Source organism: Neophocaena asiaeorientalis, unplaced genomic scaffold (assembly GCF_003031525.2).
Source record: "Neophocaena asiaeorientalis asiaeorientalis breed wild unplaced genomic scaffold, Neophocaena_asiaeorientalis_V1.1 scaffold150, whole genome shotgun sequence".
Lineage (NCBI taxonomy): Eukaryota > Metazoa > Chordata > Mammalia > Artiodactyla > Phocoenidae > Neophocaena > Neophocaena asiaeorientalis.
The window spans coordinates 14,626,757-14,649,383 of record NW_020176571.1 but is presented as its reverse complement, the minus strand read 5'-3'; the positions used below and the strand labels follow the sequence as shown (position 1 = coordinate 14,649,383).

General features: G+C 37.8%; 1 protein-coding gene and 1 pseudogene across 1 annotated transcript in view; both read right to left on the bottom strand.

The window, feature by feature from the left end:
• The window catches only part of PLEKHA5 (pleckstrin homology domain containing A5), a 79,701-nt gene extending 68,843 nt beyond the window's left edge, over positions 1 to 10,858 (bottom strand). Inside the window, exons 1-3 of the mRNA XM_024733372.1 lie at positions 10,808 to 10,858; positions 9,141 to 9,299; positions 4,211 to 4,678 (exon numbers count right to left, since the gene is read on the bottom strand). Coding sequence (XP_024589140.1) covers positions 4,211 to 4,678; positions 9,141 to 9,241 — 569 coding nt within the window. The 5' untranslated portion in view covers positions 9,242 to 9,299; positions 10,808 to 10,858. The remainder of the gene's footprint in view (positions 1 to 4,210; positions 4,679 to 9,140; positions 9,300 to 10,807) is intronic.
• Positions 10,859 to 14,054: 3,196 nt separating this feature from the next.
• LOC112391858 (pleckstrin homology domain-containing family A member 5-like) overlaps positions 14,055 to 22,627 on the bottom strand; it is a 161,788-nt pseudogene continuing 153,215 nt past the window's right edge.

Genomic DNA, 22,627 nt, shown 5'->3' with positions numbered 1-22,627 from the left:
CCAAGCTTTCATTCTTGCTTTCCCACTAAGTGCGGAGACCTTAGAAAAGTTACACCTCTGGGACTAAGAGAATGTTCAAGTGTGTGTGTGGTGAAGACCGACAGATCATACTCCTTTTAATACTTGGGGTTATCAACTTTCTATTTTAAAATTTGTGCCAAAAGTATGAAAATTATTTTTTAAAAAACTTTACTATTCTATTGCAATGATATACTTAAAGATAAAAAGATACCCCTAAATAAGGAAGGGCATAATCTTAAAAGTGCTAGAGTCCTTCACATGCTACTGATATCTGGCCAACTGAAACGTTTTGGGATTCGGCTTTCTCATCTAGAAGATAATTTGATCACAGAGTGGTCTTACAACTCTAAAATCCCATGTCTTATATTGTACTTGAAATACTTCCAATTTCTTCAACCATTCCCCTGAATTGAATTTACTTCATCATGCTGATCATCCCTCAGCTTTTCAATGTCTTGATTTAAAACAGGCTTGCTCAAAATTTATCCCCGTCACCCTCCTTCCCATACCTCCACCCCAAGAACCACTACACAGGGGCCAACCATCTGATGACTTTTGGGCTGAAGTGAGGGAGACAAGTACCCAATGATACTCTGATATACGCAGTAGAAAGAGTTTAATTTTTTGCTGCTTTCTCTTCGGGTACATTTCCTAATTTTCCCCTGCTTGGTCTCCCTTCCTATTCCTACCTTCTCCGTTAAGCCAGAAACTGGAAAAAGTCCAGAGCTGGCAACCCCACAGCTATGTGCTTAGGAAGCGTGTCAGACAGGGAGAAGATGATTCCATCCAAGAAATTCTGCCCTAACACTCAAGCAACGTACTCCAATATACGCTGGTTTATTTGGCCATTCATAAACTCAAGAAATATTATAGAGACCTTGCTGTGCAAGAAGCTCTGGATTAGGCATAGAACTATATCATAGAAGCATATACTGAGAACATAAATAATATTAACTTTATACCCTATTTGGAAATCTGTAAAAAGATCATATATAATCACATAAAGAGGGGACACACATTTTCGATCTAAAATACATGAAAAACTGCCTGTGGACTAATGTTTAAATTCCAGTTCAGAAAATCTGATTACACAAAACCCAAGCATTCATAACACGTGAGCTGGAACCTGTGGCAGAGATGGATATTGAAGTTGAACACTTATGTGATCATTAACAACAGGCTATTTTCCTACCAAGTTTGGCTAATTAGGGATCACAAAGTATAAAAGGCTCTTCTGCCATCTTTCGAACTCCTTTTGGAGAATTTTAATGGAAAATCTGGTTGTCATCAAGTATATTTATTTTTATCCCATATACTTTCTACCATTTTGAGACCTCTTTTTAAAAAAAACTACATTCTCCTTCAGTGGTTTTCCCCAAAGAAATTCAAATTAAGCAAAGTGTGATTTACTTTGAAGTGAAAGCTTAAGAAACGAACTTTGTAAGTGCCTTCATCAGGTTTAGTGCTCCATTCATCAGCAGTTGCCTGTCAAACACCATGAAAACCCTGACCTGTGATTCTGCCACGCGGAACAATGGCTTAGGCTCCCGGCATCTGAACGGTGCCCGCTACTCACAAAAAAACTTTCAGGCTCTGCTCACAGATGCAGGCATCTACTATATGACTACATATTAAACCTCTATTCTTTCTATCAGAACTTTAGGAATAAAAGCCAGCCTTTCATAAAGTTTCACAAAACCAATTATACCATGTATTACCATCATGCTTCTTCCCACCAATAAAAATTATTTCATTATAAAACCTCGCAACTGTTTCTTAAGCATGAAGTTCATATGATAATGTAGATGATCTATTTCAGTGATCCAAACTGGACTCCAGTCAGTGAAGCTGAAGCTGGAGGAGCAACGTGGAGAAAACTTTAGCTCAAAATAACCTAAGACTAGCCTTCAGAAGCTGCTGAAGGTCTGCAGTCAAAATAAAGAGCCTTTATGTGTGTTAATTATACTCAACCAAGGGCTTTAACAAGTGCTTGAAAACTAATACTTATGCTCAACAATTAAAAAAAATTAACTTCCAGATACTGAACCCCTTTTACTATACCCATTCAACCTTAAGAAAGTATGATTTTATTTGAGGAAAACTGCTTCTATTGAGAAGTGAGATTTAATTTGCTGGGTAGAGATGCAGCAAATCTTCTGGCTGGGATTTTTATTACTGTTTCCCTGAAAACAATTACCTTTATAAGTACTTTCAAACATCCTTTCTTCCCCCACCACCGCCCAGAACTACCTCTGGCTTTTCTTCTAATCAAATTTTATTTTTGAAACAGCAACTGTTTCTCACAATTTGTCCCTTGAGAAAATTAGAAAAGTGATCACCGAGGGTGGAGGAGAAGAAAACGGAAGTGAGCAACTGAATCACAGGAGTCAGGTTTTGCAGCCCTGGCTGAGCTGCACTCCTGAGAGAAGAGACTGGCAGACAGCCACCCAGACCAGAAGGACATTCCACTATTACAAAAGTTCATCTCCTTTTAACCAAAACATTAGTAACTCGTTGCTTTCTGGTTTCCTACTATCGAGAGGTAAGAGTTACAGTAAGTCTTCAGTTAATTTTACTATGTTAGTTCATTAAAGTACGTTATAAATCTTGCATCACCAGCTTCCCACCTAACAACACAACACTTTTTCTCATCCACAATCACCTGCTTTTCCTCCGTTTCCTCTAGCCCTTATTTTTGGTCTCCTTTGCAGGCCCACCATCCTTTTTTTTTCCCCTTTAAATGTAAATGTTCTTTCTGATTTTCATCCTTACCTTTAAGTATATCTGATATAATGATGACACCCCAAATCTTATTCAAGTCCAGATCTCTCTCTGGAGACACAGACTGCAGGCACCTCAGATCTAACCTATCCAATCACTCATTACCTTCTCTCTTCCCAAACCTTCTCTATGCAGTGAAAGGCACCGGACAACGCTTGATGACCAGACCAAAAAGCAGGGCGTCATTCTTGATTTCCCCCAGCCGCTCAAATTAGACTTGAGTGAGACCAGTTTGCAATCAAGCACATCCAAGCACCCAACTAGCCTTGTCAATTATATGGTGAATACATCCCCTTCCTCTCCTCGTTTCACTCATTCCAATAGTTTCTGAACTTTCTCCAATTCATTCTCCAGATTCTGCAGCAGGCATGATACTGCTGAAACACCAATCTGCATACATCTCCTCTGGCTTCTCTCTCCAGCCGCGCTTCCCATCCATCATCACAGCAGTTGTGCCTAAGCCAGACTCATGTCTTCGGAGTCCTTTCCCAGCTCTATCAGTTTTGCATATGTAAACCAAGATAAGCATACCATCCTTCGTATCTTGCCCCATATTTCACTTCCTCCAAAGAGGTTTTCCTGAACCCTTAGGTTGTGCTGGTTGTCCCTGAAACATCTTCTTACAGCATCCTGTTCTTCCATCACTGTATTTGTCACCATATACTGTACCTGTTTGTTTAACTTTCTCCTCTACTGGACTAAGAACCTTTGTGAGAAATCTGGACTATATCTTTTCAGTATTTTACTTTCTGGCCCCATGATTACCATAGAGTAGTTATACTATAAGTATATGAAAGAACAAATGTGTACATGAATGAATAAATGCTTAGATGAATAAATATAATACTTAGCCATGTGCATTATGAGTTTAAGAAAGCCAAGGAATGAGACTGAGAACTAGAGAGCCTAAGCCTTTCTGGTCTCCACGTTACATGTCTCAGGAGAGCTTTGTATTACATCAAGCTGCAGAAGTTACTAGTGGAAAACAGCAGGGCGGTGGGGAGAGTGAAGACAAGTTCTCACTGTGTGTGTGTGTGTGTGTGTGTGTGTGTGTGTGTGTGCGTGTGTGTGTATGCGTGCACGCACGTGTGCATGTAGAGGGGTGAGGCTAGGTCTTGCGACTTTCCTCATCCCAAACAAACATGATCTGTACCCACAGCCTATGCCTTCTCTTGTGCTGGGCCAAGGAGGATGACTCCTTGCTATTAGTAAAGTTGGGTGACAGAACACTGAGAGGCAGAGAAAAAACACTGATATCTGATTACCATCAAAAAAAGATGAGTAATGAAGCTGTAATATCTCAAACGCAATTTGAACTTAATACTTTGAATTGGTATCTCAGAAACCAGTCTCCCACCAAAATAACAGGAAAGAAACCTGGGTTTACAACACATAACAAGATACTTACCCCCTGGTTTCTTCTTCATGACCTCTCCCCTTCTGGATTTTAATCCACTGTTCCAGCTGTTGCATTGAATTCGTTCTCTGTATGACTCGATCAGCCTCTGTGTGTAAGGGCCCTGTACTGGGGTGACTTCCACCTCTAAGGTCTGCCAGGCTAACATTGACCGTTTTGTTCTCTGAACTATTCACATTGACTGGCCTGTAGTGTCCAGTCTGACCCGGGCACGTTGACCCGCTCTCATATTCAGATGACAGAGAATTCAATTTTACACTATTAATTTTTGTTAAAGGTCTATCTTGGCCATCCTTCTGAAATCCATATCTTTCAGCTTCTAATGCCTTTTTTTCTTCATTTTTGCTCATTTCCTTGTTTTTCTGGTTATTTTGGACCTCTGGTTTAATTAGCACTCTATGGTTGGGAAAGTTATTGATTTCTTTAGTTGGTGCATTCTCAGATGTAATCTTATCCACTCTGAAATCAGAGAAGAAAGCCAGAGTAAATCAGATGAAGTAACGCACATGTTATTTCTGGGATTCAATCTAGGAAAATCATAAAATTACCTTCGACTTTACCAAAAAAAAAAAAAACCCCAAAATGGTCACAGAGAAGTCTGCACAAATCCCCAGTACTGTAGTATGAAAATTCAAGTACGACACAAGAATGTATAAATAGAAAGGGGAAAAAAATTAAACCTAAAATATACAGCGTATAAAGCACTAGAGGAAAAAAAGTGAAGAGTGTCCCCACCATTAGAAATCTGGAAAGAAAGCAAATAAGATTGCCCTTTGACAGTGAAACCACAAAAACCCACACTTAAAAGACCACAGTGACTAGTCATTTGAAATAACATGGTTTCCAGCCAGGAGGGTTAACTCACCAGGAGACAAACATGACTCTGGTTTGTGGCAACGGAAATTACATTCTGATGCTATCAAAGATCTGAACCCTACGACTGATTAACTCTCTGTGTCTGTGTTCAAGAGGACCTGAGTTTCAGGTAAGAGCTCTTGGAGCCAGACTGCATGTGCTCAGCTGACAGCTCTACCTCTTACTAGCTGCGTTTTGGGCAAGGTGCAGAAACTGACCAAGCCTCAATCTTCTCTGTGGTGAATGGGGAAAATTGTAGCACCAAGGAGACAAGATTGTTGTGAGGACTAGATGAGTAAGTCAGTGGCTGCCACAGACTTTATTACCACTACCATTCCATCTCATCAAGCAATTGTGGATTCGAATCTGTCATCTCGTGTCCACATCACTGCAGGCAGAATGGGCTGCTCAGCAGTATGTGCCTGGGCCACTGGGCAGTTTTACTGCTCACCATGCCAGCTGCTATATCTGGGTCTTGTTGATGAGAATCAGCTTCCCTGAGACCGATCACTTCCAGGATCTGACAAGACCAAGCTGAGTGTCTGAACCTGCACGAAATTGCCAAGATCATACCACACCAGGGAGGCCCCTCTCGGGAACTGGCCAACCTTGCACAATTCAATACATAATAACGCTCCTATTGGATCCTAAGTGTGCTATTGCTGCTGGTTTCAGTGATGTGTAGAAAATACATAATCTATACATATCCTATACAGCTATACAGAGATAGCTAGTTAGCAATACAATCAGTGAGAAAAAATAAAAGGAAATGTGACTATTTCCTTTGGAGTACAGTTATGGACTATCCATATATTTATGTTAGATAAAACTCATAGCTTCCAGGTTGGAAGGAATATCAGACACTGTTAAAGTTTACTAAGATATGCTATAGAGCTTCTTTCCCTTGAAAGATAAAAGAGAAGATCTATACTAAAAGCACATTTATCCGTGCTAAATTCAGGGGTGGGGAGGATTTTTTAACATTGAATATCAAACATCTGAAAAGGTTTTTTAAAACTAGTTACCTCTTGTCTACCAAAAGCTATTATTTTAAATTAGAACTGCAATGACTTTTTCCTCAATTTTTTTCTCAGAGATTTAAGAAATGTAATCAAAAAAGACACATGCTGACTTTTCTCTAAGAGGAACCAAAACTGATTCAGAAATGTATGCTAAGATAACATAAATAATGTAAAACTTGTGATCCAATTTTTAAAAGTGACATTTAAGTTACTGCAGAAAATACATGCAAATACAGAAAATGAAAATAATGGGCCCAGAGATGGAAATTATTCAGAGAATGTATATTATGCTTAGATTTTTTAATGCCATCAAAGTTCTGCACACTCGGGGACAATGACATTGTAGTTCATAGGTTAAATACTTTATAAATTTAGAAGAAATGAACTATCTAGTTAAAAACTGGATGTTCTATCTCTTAGGTGATATGCCGTGGTAAACATTTGTAAGTATTCTGGCCACATGGGAAAAAGAGCCCAATACCTTAAAACCAAGTAAACAAAATCTCCCCATCTTATGAAATGAAATAACATAGTAATTAGGTACCTTCATATTGAATGATTAAGACTACCAAGGCAGAATAAAAATGCTAAGAGCTAGAAGTAGAATAAAGGACATAATTTCTAGAGGATAATGGCGACTGACACCAGGTTGGGCCATTAGGTGGTATTCAACAATTCCTGGCTAATAGGGCAAATTATATCAACACAACTGGCTAAAAATTGCTGTGAGCACATAATCAACGAATAGTTGTCACAGTCAAAACAAAATATTGAATATCATCTTTATCACCATAAATTATGAGTAGTTTTTAGAGTGGAAAATACAAGAAAAGAAAATGGAAGTTGAAATTCTGGGATAAGTGAACACACAATACTGAAATTACCTGGCAATCATATATCTTAATTATTATATTGATTTCTGTATTCTAAACAATTCCCTGAAAATTCTACTCTTAAGTTAATATTATCTTAAGATTTTCAATGAATTTTTTTCACCTACAAATTTTCTCTAGCTGTCAATCATAATCACCTCATTTTTACATCCATTCAGGTCGCTTTTACACATGGAATTCCAAAAGCAGATTTTCCTTTTATTAGCTCTCAACCCAGAAACTGTATACGGTTGAGGTGGTTACTCTCTCTTTTTTAAAAAATTAATTAATTAATTAATTTTGGGCTGCACTGGGTCTTCGTTGCTGCGCATAGGCTTTCTCTAGTTGCAGCGAGCGGGGGCTACTCTTTGTTGCAGTGCGCCGGCTTCTCATTGCGGTGGCTTCTCTTGTTGCGGAGCACGGGCTCTAGGCACGTGGGCTTCAGTAGTTGTGGCTCGTGGGCTCACTAGTTGTGGCTCATGGGCTTCAGTAGTTGCGGCACACGAGCTCTAAAGCACAGGCTCAGTAGTTGTGCCGAGTGGGGGTTATTCTTCACCGCAGCGTGCGGGCTTCTCACTGCAGTGGCTTCTCTTGTTGCGAAGCACGGGCTCTAGGAGCGCGGAATTTAGTAGTTGTGGCTCATGGGCTTCAGTAGTTGTGGTGCACGGGTTTAGTTGCTCCGTGGCATGTGGGATCTTCCCGGACCAGGGCTCAAACCCGTGTTCCCTGCATTGGCAGGCGGATTCTCAACCACTGCACCACCAGGGAAGCCCCGAGGTGGTTACTCTTAAAAATAGGTGTCCCAGAGTTCAACCCTGGACCTTCTTTCCTTTTTTTCTCCATACTTTTCCCTAGCTCTAATTACTAGTGATTAGTTAATTTGGAATAGATACTTTAAAAAATAAACACAAATTTACTTATATAGCATCAACTTGAGTCTTTTAACCAACACAGTCAAAAGACTTTATTAACAGGTACACTTTAAAAAAAAAAGAGATTTACAATGTAACAATCATATAATTTCCTGAGAAGAGAGCAAAAAGATCAAATTAGCAAGTTAGCGATCTTCCTTATATGAGATATGCGCTCAACTGTTGCTGACTGGAAGAAAAATTTAACTGTATCATAGATCTTTCTTCAAGTTATAGGAATATATAACAAAAATGTTGTAAGCCCATTATTCAGCTGCTATTTACATATTTTAGAAACAGATTTCCTCTCACTAGTTCTTTTTTTTTTTTTTTGCGGTACACGGGCCTCTCACTGTTGTGGCCTCTCCCGTTGCAGAGCACAGGCTCCGGACGCGCAGGCTCAGCGACCATGGCTCACAGGCCCAGCTGCTCTGCGGCATGTGGGATCTTCCCGGACCGGGGCACGAACCCGTGTCCCCTGCATCAGCAGGCGGACTCTCAACCACTGCGCCACCAGGGAAGCCCTCACTAGTTCTTAATATAGTCAAATATTAAAATGATTCATATGTTAAAGCAGGGGAAAAAAAAATCACACTTAGATCAATTTTAACAGTACATATTTATATTACTGAAGAATCTAAGCCCTGGAGTTTTAAAAGAAAGAAGGTAGAATTCATCAAGAAGTAGATATATTTAGAAATAATCTAAATGCTTGATGAACTATTTTCTGGAGACATTCATCATAAAACAATCAGAATTAACCCAGAAATGCCAAAGAAATGAAACTCATCAAAAAATTTTATTTTAATTTATTAAACTTGAAAAACACCCAACATAATATAAAAACACAATGAAATTAACTTCATGAATATAAATTCCCTTCTAAGATTCAGAACCTTAAAAAACACTGTCTTGTGTACTTTTAAGATAGCAATTGAAAATATACTTACCGGAAATTAAACGTAATTGTGTAAGAAGAAAGAACGTTCAGTTGGAATGTTAGGATTCTGCATTCACCTCAGTACACTGATAGGTGAAAATGAATAAAGAGGGAAGGTGGAATAAAAATGCAGGTGGTATTTCAAACTAACTAAAGGTGTATTAGTTTAATATAAAACATGAATGAATCCTTGCTTTCTGAGGAAGAAGTGGTTTCATATCGTGACTACTAAAATGATATGTACTATGATAATGACATACTTGCAAGGCATGGAATAAAATGTAAGTGGAAATCACCATTATTTTCCCTACAAGCCTTTACCTTTTCACAGGTTCTGTCTGTACCAGGGCAGCATCTAACATGGCTTTCATCCACAACTCCATTTCCTTTCCTGTGTCAGTGCAGAAATAATAGGTCCGCATGTTTGGATGGGCTGCCTGATTGAAAATGGCACGATCATTTTAAATAGAAATATGGTATCTGTAAAAGAAAAAGAAAGAGAGTTCAGTGGCTCTCTACACAGATCATTACTATCCAATTTCAAAGAAAGCAGACTTGTCTTACATACCGATATAGAAATGAGGGACTTAAGAAAAATACAATTCAATATTGAAAAATAAATACATATTATATTTTTTCTCCTAACTTTACCATTTTTCTTTTTCTTAAAAAAAAAAAAAGATGTATAGGAGGGGAAAGAGGTAAGAAAGGAAGCAGTTGGCCGTCCCTGTTCCATGCACACATCCCTAGCAATTTGCATTTACTACAATTCACATCTTTCTATTCAAGAATGTTCCAGAGCAACCAGCAACACGTCATTGAAATGTACATGTCATAGCATTTCCCTCCTGTGTTACCAGTTCCTTTAGCCCTTAAACGGTGCTGCTGTTTAAAGCATTTTGACTAATCCTTACAGACATCTATACACAAACATAAAAGATCTATAAATGACCCAAAATGGCACTGCCCTTTAGCTTTTCTTCTCAAGTTTCAGAGTTAAAATGTAAATACACTGGGTTTGAGGCCTATATAACTGGTAAGTAGGTTTCTTTCTTTATGGTGGCAATCTGCCTCTATCCAGAGAAACAGAAAACAACACAAAGAAGTCGCTGTTGACGGATAGCTACCCACGTTCAAGCACTGAGTGCTCAGCTTAGCCCTGGGCCTGCAGCGCAAAGATGGACAGCAGCAGTAGCTACATCAGAGCAGAAAACAAAGCCAGATTAACACAACATGGTTAGATCAACTAGACTTCAATAAAATTTCTTTAAAAAAGAAGGGGGAAAAAAAAAGAAAGAAAGAAAACAAAGGCCAGGGTGGGGAATTCTGTGGGGGGAACCATTCTTAATTTCCATTTAAGAATGCCTGTGACAGCTCCCTGGTAGACATTGAAGGACAAGCAAAGAGAAACAAAAGCTATTTCAGCACAGAATGAGGCAGAAGGAAGGGCACTAAGCACAGAGTTAGTCTAAAGAGACGAGAGGAGTAAATCTGGAGCCACACACTTCACTCAGAGATCTTGACTATCTATCTGCTTTACTTACAATGTCAAATTAGCTGCTTCAGAATCTTTTTCAGAATCAGGATATAAATAAATTCAATCAACACAGTGAGCAAATTAACTTACAGAACCAACAAATCTCACTTGACCACGTAAGGGATGTAACACTATCTACGGAAACCACGTGAAAGAAACAGCTGAAATGCCACCAGTTGTTAAAATGATTAAAACCATCACCAAGAGTCACTGGACTGGCTGAGTGGGGTTTTGGAGAAATGGATGAAGACCACTGCCCCTGTCTGTAATCAACGGAAGGAACACTGGGCTGGTGCTCAGAAGACCCAGGTGTAGCCAGGACTCAAGACACTAAAACCACACCCAAGCTTGTGATCTGTCAAAGGGAATATTTACAAGATGATGGCAAAGTTCCTGATTTAGCTTTAAGTTCCACAGTTTTGTTCAACAATTGTCTATAGCTTCTACTTACCACTGTGAAAGCAGCAGCATCAGTGCCAACGGACTTAGTAGTAAAAGTGGCTCATAAATTCAGAGAAAACAACATGGCAGAGAAGAGAATTTGAAATAGAAATCATTATCCTCGTTATAGATAAAATCCAATCAAGATTAAACCGAATAATTACAGAGACAATATACTTAACACGCATGGTCACTTTTACTGCTATTTTAACATTCTATTTATATATTTTTAAAAATCTATGTTTTTTTAGAGTTTAAGAACCAGCAAAATGTCCTATGACTAGTACAAATTCAATAAACATTTGACAAGTTGATGAGCAAACAAAAAAATTTAAACCTGTGCCCAAATAACAGTGTTAGTATCACAGAGTTGGGCAATGTACTTTTACACAGTTATTACTTTAAATTATCAGTATTAGAGTTTGCTATAGCATCTTAAAATACTTAATTCCATTTCTCTGGTTCATACTGTTAATAACATTTATTGAAATGGGTAGCGACTGCCCTTGTAGCCACTGGTCTTTGCTCAGATATTACATTCTCTTTGAGGTCACCCATCACCCTCCCACCACTCTGCCTTTCCCTCTCTTTTCTCCATAGCTAATAATGTAACACATTAATTGGCAAAAGTTGTAAATCAGCTGCAGTCCTGAGTATTCTTTAAAAGTGGACAGGAATTAAAAATTGAATCAATTTTATAATGGTGCAAACATTTTCATTGTTAAATAACAGCATATGTTACCCTTGTATTTCCTCTTTTCCTTAAAATGAAAAATTTAAACCCTTCAGAGTTCTTAATTTAACACTGATTTAAAAAAAAAATAGGTGACTTCTGAAATTTATTTCAGCCATAATCATAAAGCAAAGAATGCAGTATGGTCTTTGAAAACAAAAATAACCAACTGAGCGTTCAAGTGGCCTCTTACTTGAGGGTGCTCTACAAGCCAGCACATCACAGAGATGCAGAGATGGGTGGGTATTGTTACTTAGGGGAGGGAGGCTCAGGTCTGCTTAGATTTAGTCATAGATTTAATGTTTCAACTGTAATATTCTCTCAAAACTATCTGATGTTCATGAAGTACTTAGACCCAAGAATATCTTTGTAAATATCCTATAAAATCATGAATGCACATGTATTATGTTAAATAACACACCACCCCCAAATTTACTATGAAAATATTAAAACATACAGTAACCTTTCAGGAATAGTACAATGATCACCAGGATACCTACAGCTATATCCATCAATTATTAGCATTTTAACATATTTGCTTTAACTAGAACCATTTGAAAGTAGAGACATAAAAGACCCTTGGCCCCTAAATATTTGAGCACGTACTGCCTAATTAAAGGGACACTCTCCTCCTCGACTCGAAGACCACTACTATGTTTTTAATATAAAAATAACTGTTACTAAAATATCTTTTTGTAATAATCCATGGTCAATATCCACTTTTTAATCAGTGCAAGATTCAAATACAGAATAAAAAAGTATGATTATTTCCTTACCTTAAAAGCATATTTGCGATTGATGTGATCCTCGGAGGTAAGCATAGCTATCTGAAAACTAGGCAACAGTATGCTTCCCAGAATACCCTCTTCTTTCTCATCTAAGAGATAATTGAACATCTGATTAGAATTTTAAATGTTCTCATGAAACAGAATAAATTTTCTTGAAACTTATTTTGACAAAAAATCAAAAGATTTTCATATATTAATGAAGAATTCATGTATTGTTTAGGTAGTTCTTTGTAAGGTTTTAAAAGAAAATATTAACTAGCAGAGTATATATACTGCTTTACTTTCAACACGCTTCCCTACCCTAAGCAAATCAGAAATTGGCCCACATGTCAGAAAAAGGTCAATTAGACAGAAAAGCAGCATACATTTGTTTGGCATATAGACTGCATGCTACAAAGCCCTTTGACATGTGATTCACTGAAACTACATTAGCATATAAGTGATGACACAGAAAATTTATAAAAGGAATCCACCCACATGGCTGGTAGGATATAAATGTGCAACCATTTTAAAGCTAGGACAAATGCACAGCTCACTTGTCACATCCTTCAGACTTGGCTCAATTTCTCATCAATGAAGCCTTCCTTGACTGCTCTATTTTAAAGTGCTTCCCACCCTGACCCATCCCAGAGCCCTCTCTTCTCCTTCTGGAACCCCACCACTGTCTCCCCTCACCACCACCCCAATTACTGCTGATACACTGCATGTTTTAGTTTTTTACTTATCATCTTTCTCTCTCCACTGGAATGTGAACTCCATGAAGACACTTAGAACAACAGTAGCAGATACTCAAAAATTTTTGAATAAATGACGATACACATAAATACATTATTGTAAACTATGCTATAAAAATCATACGCTTTTTAAGCATAGATCTTTGAAGGGTTGTTTTTAATCAGTCGCTACAATATACAATAAAGTTATGGGAATAAATTACAGGCCTACAAGGCAAGCACATAAAATATACCCAGGAAAAAGATAAAACATTAATCTCGGCACAGTATAGATTCACATTATTAACTTGCTGCCTGGGGGCAGAGATGTTTATGAAACTTGAAATACATAGTACATTGTTAGAGACCCAAAAGACAAGTTAATAGAGCTGTGCATTAGGCTGATGAACTCACCCATGAGAAAAACCATAAATGAGAAATAATTCTTTTTATTATGCTTACCATGTTGTTTTTATTATTATAAACTTAACGAGGGATTTTATTTATTTTCCCCTTACTTCTAGACTATATGGTAAAACTTCCAAAAGAAAAAGGTCACATTAGAGGTTATTTCTATAGCTTTTCTCCTAACAGTGGAACAAAATTTTGCTTTTACTATACTGTACTCATTCAGGTATAGTTCACTAATACAAGAAAGAATGAACAAAAGTGCAGATTTATTCTAAAAGGTAAAAAAAAAGAGGCAGAGAGCAGACATCAATTATAGAGAACATGACAATTTTCTATAATTGAGTCATATTCTAATTTTAAATCCAACTTTATGCTTATATAAAGCATATAATCAGAAACAGCCTGAAGTCATCTTTATTAAAAGATCATTTTTTATCAAATAATACCTTCTTCTATGTTGCATAATTGGAAAACTGACTTTCCTAAAGTTATTTCAGAATATGCAGCATCAATAAGCACAGGGTGACTTCACTGGATTATCATGGACTGTTTCCTGGCCAGATTCCAAGCAGCTCTGAGATCCTGGGCAAGTTACTGATGCTGGGCATCTCAGTTTCATCTACTACAAAACTGAGGAAAACAAGACTTACCACTAAAGAACTTGTTGTGAGGGTTAAATTATTTAACAGACATAATGAACACAATAATGCACTCAGCTCATACTAAGTGTTCAGTAACTACTGCCATTATTACATAAAACTGAAGGCATATAAAATCTTCATCTGTCAAATGACTAACCGAAGAGTCCCCTGCTAGATCACTTAAATGTTCCTAATCATGGCTTTCTTTATAGTTCTCTACCTAGGTAACTGTCTACCTAGGCAACTGTCTTACTGATATTTTTTTACTGTCTTAACTCTACCTAGGTAACTGTCTTAGTTTCTATCACCCAGCGGGCCTCGTATACTGCCAAGCGAAGGGTAGGAACTGAGTGATGTTTGTAGAAAGAACGAACTCCTCGTTGGGGACAGAGAGTCGGCCAGGCCTTTCTTAGACTGCACGGCAGCCTAACTTCTCCCTCTGCCCTATCCTACTTCCCTCCGTTCCCAGGCCCAGGTCCCGATACCAAGAACACTCCCCAGTAGGCCTCTTGCACCCTGATCTCCATCACAAGGCTCGCTTCCTGAGGAACACAACCTGGGACAGGAACCATAAAAATCTCAACATTTTAGCGGATTCAAGTGACATTTTAGATTCCCCCATTCCTTCTTTCGCTTTAAAGACGTTTGGGAACAAGACAAGAAATACATACAGTCACAGCTGGGTAAGTAACTTACAGACCGGGATGTCGTTACTCATTATCGTTCCTCGCCAGAATACTGCAATATTTTGCTAACTGGTCTCTTGGCTTCTAGCTCAAGTGCTACGGTGATTTTTCTAAAATGTACACTTGATCTTGATACTATTTTTTGTATTCAAGACAGGAGTTTTAAATTCATTAGAATAACAAACAAATGCCTTTTGTGCCTTGATCTACTTTTTAGCCTTTACTCTTGCTACGTCTTCAGACATAACCTTCATTCCTTACGTCCTATATGTAAATTTTACAAATATGTCATGCTCACTCATGCTTTGTACATGCTAAGTCCTTTGTCAAGATCACCCTTCTTTCCTAATCCCTTCCTTGCACAGGCCTGGTCAACACTCATCAACACAACTGAATACTATAACATTTTTTCTCAGACTCCTTCTGGTAATCTGTGAGTTCCATAAGGAGAGGGGTTTATATTGTTAATTTCTGCATCCTACCACCTAATAAGATGTTTGGTGCATCAAAACAGCTCTCTGGGACTTCCCTGGTGGCGCAGTGGTTGAGAGTCTGCCTGCCGACGCAGGGGACGTGGGTTCGTGCCCCGGTCCGGGAAGATCCCACATGCCGCGGAGCAGCTGGGCCCGTGAGCCATGGCCGCTGAGCCTGCGCGTCCGGAGCTTGTGCTCCACTACCGGAAGAGGCCACAGCAGTGAGAGGCCCGCACACCGCACAAAAAAAAAAAAAAAAAAAAAAAAAAAGAGCTCCCTGTTAGCTACTACCCTAGTCTAAAGCCATCATCATTTCTACACAGTAACTGCTAACTCTTATTTCCTTCCTTCTCCTTTATAACTCATTCTCTAACAGCAGCTTGAGTGAGCTTTTTGAAATGTAAATCAAAAGCATATCACTCTTACGCTTAAAAATACACAGCTGTTTCCTTATGGTATCTTGGGCAGAACCTAAACTCCAACAGAATCCAAGACTGGTGCAATCTCCCATCCATCTCTTTCCCTACTGCTAACCTCCCTGCTTGGTACACTGGTTTCTTTCTGCGTCTTCAACATCCCAAACACTTTCCTACCACAGAGCCTTTGCGCTATTGCTCCCCCCGGCCTGGAATGCTCTGCTCACTCTGCCTCCTCCTTGTCATTGGGATCTTGCTACCTAAAACATCAGCTCAGAGCCCTGGTCCATAGAGGCCCTTACCCCATGCCCTTCTTTCATATCATGACCTTATTTTCCTAAAAACACTTACCATGGTCTTGTTTATTTATCTGAGTTTATCTACTGTCTCCCTGACCTCTCTAGATGACAAGCTTCATGGAAGCCTTCTTTCACTGCTATTTTGAAAATACCTGGAATGAAGCGGGTCCTGCTCAGTAAACATTCGTTGAGTGAATTGCGTCCCACGGTAAACTTCATCAATAGACTGACTACAGAACAGAGCAATTTTAGTACTTTATCACAGTGTTCACGATATGCCTGGTATATTGTAAAGAACAGTGGGAACCTGGGCTTCCATCTGGTGTTGGATGCTATCCTATTGCAAAAAAACAGCAAAGCTCTTATTCTCTCTCTGAATTATTTCCCATATCCGTAAAACACAGACTGACCTGTCAAAAAATTCTGACAGCATGTTCTGTATGTTAGTATATTAAATGCTTTGAGACATACGGAAGAAATGAATGGGGCCATTGTATTCAGGTTACAAGAGAAGACGAGATTGGGAATTCCCTGGTGGTCCAGTGGTTAGGGCTCCATGCTTTCACTGTCGTGGGCCAGGGTTCGATCCCTGGTGGGGGAACTAAGATTCCACAAGCTGTGCAGCGTGGCCAAAAAAAAAAAAGAGAGAGAGAGAGAAGACGAGATCTGGGTATTTAGGAGAAGTGTCTGGGTGCAGATCCTGGCTTTGAGACTTGCTTGGGGAGACAGGCCAGCAATTGGACCTTGCTGCCCTTAGTTTCCTCTCGCGTGAATGGGAATAATAAGATTTGCCACCTTATCAGGTGGCTGTGAGGAAGAGATGGACAAGATCATAATGTTATGTGCTTAGCATATACCAAACACTCCAAAAATTGCAAGCTATTATGATCATCTCACTAAAATCTGATAGTTTTTATTTAAAATCTGACATTTCCTATTGATAAAATAGTGAGAGTGTAGTATCATATGCTTCTTTCCAGCCATCTGAAGAATGGAAGTGAGTTAAATGTTATACCTTTCCTTTCTGTATCTTCTTTTTTACATTCCTCCTGTCTGGGGAACTGTACTAAAATTAATAAATACATTGAGTGTAAAATGCATATGGTTAATAATAATATGGAATCTCATACTCAACATGGCTTCTGAATTCACCTTTACTTTTTAAAAATTAGGTTAAAAGTTTTTCTATTTTAATAAAGGTGACAAGTAGCAAGCACCTTTCCATGAGCAATAATAACAGCAAAAGACAAGGAACTCAGTGAGCTTTTTGTTGCAAATTAACACTAAGAAATTTTTATATGAGAAGCAACAAACATTTTCTTGTTCTTATTTAAAGTTCTAAATGGTCTATAAAACGTACTGAAAAAGGGAGAAAAGTACAAATTATAAGCTTAGGAATAATGTATGAGTTACAAATCCTGACTTTCTGCAAGACTGGGAAAACCTTTAAGGAAAATTGTAGAGTAAGTCTGGCACTTAACTAAAGATAATACCACAGTTGCGGCCTGACCAACATCCCTACGACAAAATGAAAGTTTATAGGTCTGGTTAATTCTGACTCAGCAGTCCTTCTCAACCACAGTATTCAGTGGGGGGAAAAGATGAGTACAATTCTAGTAATTTCTAAACCTGAAGGTCAATATGCACATGTTGCTTTGATAGATGACCACAGAATTTTGTCACACCTTTTTCTGGACAATCACAAAGTAAATTTTAAAACTGCTAATAGGCTCTAAAATTCTATTGCATTCTGTGGTATATAAATGAGTAATCATGCACTGACAATCTAATTCTTTAGTGACTGTTTCCAACCAGACTTTAGGGAAGAAGGAATGGTTGTCCAAATTCATGATTTTATATTGTAGCTGAAGCAGATTTCTAGGGAGAGCACAGCCTATGCACTCCTTTCTCTGTTCATACCAGCTTTGTGGTATCTAACAGATCCACATGGCACATGATCAGAGACTTCTCTAGACTCTGACTTAAAATTGTTATTAATCAACAACTTATTAACCAGAAAACATTAAAAGAAGAAGAAGAAAAATAGAAGATGGACTTCCCTGGTGGTCCAGTGGTAAAGAATCCGCCTTCCAACGCAGGGGATGCGGGTTGGATCCCTGGTCAGGGAACTAAGATCCCACGTGCTGCCGGGCTACTGAGCCCGCGTGCCGCAACTACAGAGCCCGCGTGCTACAGAGTCCCCACGCGCTCTGGAGCCCCTGAGCCACAAGGAGAGAGAAGGCTGCGTGCCACAACAAAGAGCCCGTGTGCCGCAAGGAAAAATTCTGTGAGCCACAACTAAGACCCGCCGCTCCCCAAAATAAATAAATAAATACTTTAAAAAGAAAAAAAAATTAGAGAGAGAGAGAGAAATGAAGACTGCCTTTAATAATACCTTTATTTCTTCTCCACCAACATTAGTAGCCTGGTTTGTAACCCTTCTGTAACTTTCTCAATGTTTCATGGAGGTCTTTTTGTTTTATAAAAAAGTGTGTGTGTGTGTGTGTGTGCGTGCGTGTGAAGGGCTGGAAGGGATCATAATAAATACATTCTATGTTATTTTTCTTATTTGCTAGTACATCATGGCAGTCTCTAATCTAATGCACTAAAATCATTTGCTGGGGAGAATGGGATATCTAACAGACTGATGGCTAGATCTGACAAAACTGACAAGTAAAAAGAATCAAACATCAAACTAACGTTTTTCATCTATTAGGCACTGAATTCAAGGATAACATTATAGAGTGAATACTCACATGTTCTTCACACAAAACAAATCGGTTCAGCACAATCAGATTACAGAAACTGGACCAAAACTAAGACCAATCTGCTTGAAGCACAATATCCTTCTGTCCCTCCGCCTTACTCAGAATTACATGTCAATAAAGAAAAGATTTTCTTGATACTATTTGTTGATAATAAAATAGCAAAAAGATTTGTAATGTTTTCTCTTTAAAAGAGTATCTGATACTTAACATAAATTCTATTGTTTACGGTAAACTCACCTCTATAATAAAAGAGGCAAAGGTCAGAAAGCACGAACCAGCGTTTCTTCCATAGCTTCATGCCAGTACTGTCCTGCATTAGATCAGCATATTAAAGGATTTTCTTTTTTCATTTCAGAAAATTAAAGCTCATTTCTGGTTTTCTTATTTGTTTAAAATAAGCTTTTAAGACAAGGTGTGTTTGACATATGCTATACAGAAATCAAACTAAAACGCTAAGCAAAATTTTGGGTTTGTTTCCTGGGGACTTGTATCATATTAAGATATTCCCAAGTATACTGGTCTTTGAAGAGTAATACTGTCATGTAAAAGGAATTCTGCTGAAGCAATGTGATTTGGTTTCATATTTGCAAGCAATTTGGAATCCCCTCTATTGAACACGTCTGCTAGCATGAGAATAATGGAACTGTGCGGCAGTGTATGCATCCTGGAAAACCAGATCTAATAGATATGTTAATCTTCAACAAGAAGAAAAGTGTGTGATTTGAAGTTCTTCCAAAGGTAATGTGATTTTAAATGACTGTGAATAAAGGAACCTTAGCATATAAACACATTTCATAAACATTTTTTTTCTTCTTACACAGACAGCTTGGGTTTTGCTTATCCAGCAGAAAAGAGTACCTACTTGGCAGCTTTTTCTAAGTTATTTAGGTAATAAAAATGCCAAGCTCAAACAAAATCACAATTTTAATGAAAATTACCTTCCCACATGCACTAGAGCAAAACCACAAAAGAAAACGAAACACAGACACAGACCCAGACTGAGACACACACACACACACAAAGGCAAAAAAGAGGTCAGTTTGTATGTGCATTGATTTATACTTCTTAATTTACTTCTAGCTGTGACTATCATCTAAAAATGCCTTTAGAACTGAAGAAATTATATGGGTAAAAATCTCCTGAAGTAAGGGATCTGTCCTTAAAATTGACAGCTACACTAAGGAAAGCTCTCCCCCGCCCTCCCAAATTACACGGTATTTTCAATCTCCTAATTAATTATCTCTTTAGTACAGATAATTAAAAAGTTTAGATCTTTAAGCGGCTCTACAAACAAATATTCTCTGTAAGTCACACACCTATTACAAAATAAACACTCATGGTAGAGAAACTGATTGGTAACGCTTTGGCAATACTAAATTAACCAAGGGATCAAGAAATAAGAACAGCAATCATTTAAAATAAGGAATCCTATATCCTCTACAAAGCTCAATAGCACACGGAGCTATTTCAATAGAATTTGGACTCAGAAAGTCTAGTTAAAAAAACCTTTTAGCTTGGATAAGTTTAAATGTCAGATGGTTAAAATATAGTAAATGATCTTTAAGTAAAAATGAAAAGTTGGTATCCAAGTTACATACCCAATCAACTCAGTAAGAAATTGGCGAAACTAATCTGAATGGGAACTCTCTGGATTTTAAGTGGGTCTTCTGCCAATACAGTAGTTTAGTTGCCACCCAACTTTCAGACAGAACAAGGTCTAATGAATGTTTCGTAACAAAGTCATTATGAATTTTACTGAATATAATTATTAGGCCATCTGAAAGCAATTAGCAATATTTGACAGAATAAATTAACACTGTCAATGGACTAATATTTAACTTGCTCTGCATCATCTGTATACATGCAGCATGAATCAGAGAGACAGGACAAAGAAAAAGGTCTTGAATGCCGAGTTATCTCAGTTATCTGGAGTTCATTTATCTGAAACCCAGCTGCAAACTAGAAAGCAAAAAAAGAAAACAAAAGCCTCTGAGCAATCCAAACAGATGTCACCAAGTCCAACGTACATGCATCCCTACTAATTCCAAAACGTACAACAATGTTCCAAAAAAGCTTAGTTACCAGGTTTCCCTGGTAACGCAACTATACAAACCCCAACTTATCAGGGTATCTGAGTGACCCATGCTTGATCAAACAAACAAAAGAAAGAAAAAACAGTACAGACACTTAACAGAGCGGTCTTGAGAGCACAGAAGCAAAACTCTGAAAAAATCAGAAAAATCTCAACTTATGATCAGATTTCTCTATAAATTAAAGCAGAGAAGTACATAATTCTACATTTCTTCAATGATTTTTATAGGACAGAAAAATGTACAATACCTCTGGTTTTTTTTCCATTTAAAAAATAGTTCTGCCTAGATAATTTTAGCATGCTGTTCCTAACATTTTCAGGCAGCATATATCTAATTTCAAATTTAGAAATACCTGCCCACCCCTGCCCACAATATCTCTAAGTAACATCCATTACTTTTTCTTTCTCCATTGTTCCCCTAACTCTCTCCGTGGTAATAAGAAGTGAAGAATCTGGATGACCACTACAGTTCTTTCTCCACTCTATACAATTGTCTTAGGTGCCTTCAGCAGAAAAGGTCCCTTTTGATTCTGTCCTTTTTTCACATCAAATAGGAAAAAAAAAGAAAAATACCTGTTTATAAAGCCAACCTCGTCTGACCACAGGTGCATTAGGATTCCTTTTAATTGAATTTGATCTCTTTCCAAAATTATGAACTTTTTTTGAAGCCCGTGAAGTCTAAGGAAAAAAAAAAAAAGCCCAACAGAAAATGTGGTATTAATGCCTAGATATTGAGTTTATTTTTCATCTTCATAATTTTAATCTCTTTTCAGATTTCTCTGAAACTTCCAGGATTTAATCTGTTCAGATGAATTACTGCAATTCCACTTTTGTGTCTTAGTTGTTTCAAATGTAAGAATTCTGCACAAAGATTTTTCCTCCTCTAGGATACTACGGAAGGATCACAAATCTCTCTCCTTTAAAATCCACGTGTACAATTTTTAAAAAGGCACAGTGTGTGGCATTACCTGCTAAATAGAAGGAACCTTGAGTAAAAATAATGTTAACACATCTTAAAGAATAAACCAAATGACAGCACTTTTTGATTTATATCTGCATTTAATCGTGTTGCTCCAATTAAAGAAAGTTAACAGTGCCATGTCACAAGAGCAAATCTAACAGATAAGATAGAAACAAACATATCACATCAAGTCAAAACAAGACTGGAAGGATCTGCTTAACGTCATGTAGTGTTTTCTTCTTTACGGACAAACTCTGAATGTGGATAATACCAGACAGATGGTGTTTACCATATTCTTAAAGGTACACATAATCTTTTAAAATACTGCTGTGTTTATTGCGAACATTTTATCTTGGTGGGAATGATAGCAGTAACCAACAAACATAAAGACAAAGAAGCTGAATTTGAATTTCTCTATGAAGGTAAGTAATATCAATTTATCTCTTAGTTTTCAACTTATCTAGAATCTTTGGAAATCTAGCACATTACATTAGAATCTCCTTTTATGAGGCTTGTATCAGTACATAATAGAATTTTAAGGCCCAATATCAGCCATTTTGGGGGGATACATTTTAATTTACTTTTGAACATATAATGCTTAAACACAGTATAAATCTCAAATGTTACAAAAAGGTACAAAAGGACCAGTCTACTTCTCACCTCGGGACCCCAGCACACAAACAACCCAAACACAACCCTGTGAGGCGACTGATACCACTGTGTATATAAGTGTCTATCCATCTGAATAACTTTTCATAGTTATGGAATATCTCTTTTTTTTTCTCAAATAACTGCATACATAATACCTACTCTTCAGTATCCTTCTTTAATTATCATATAAATTACAGA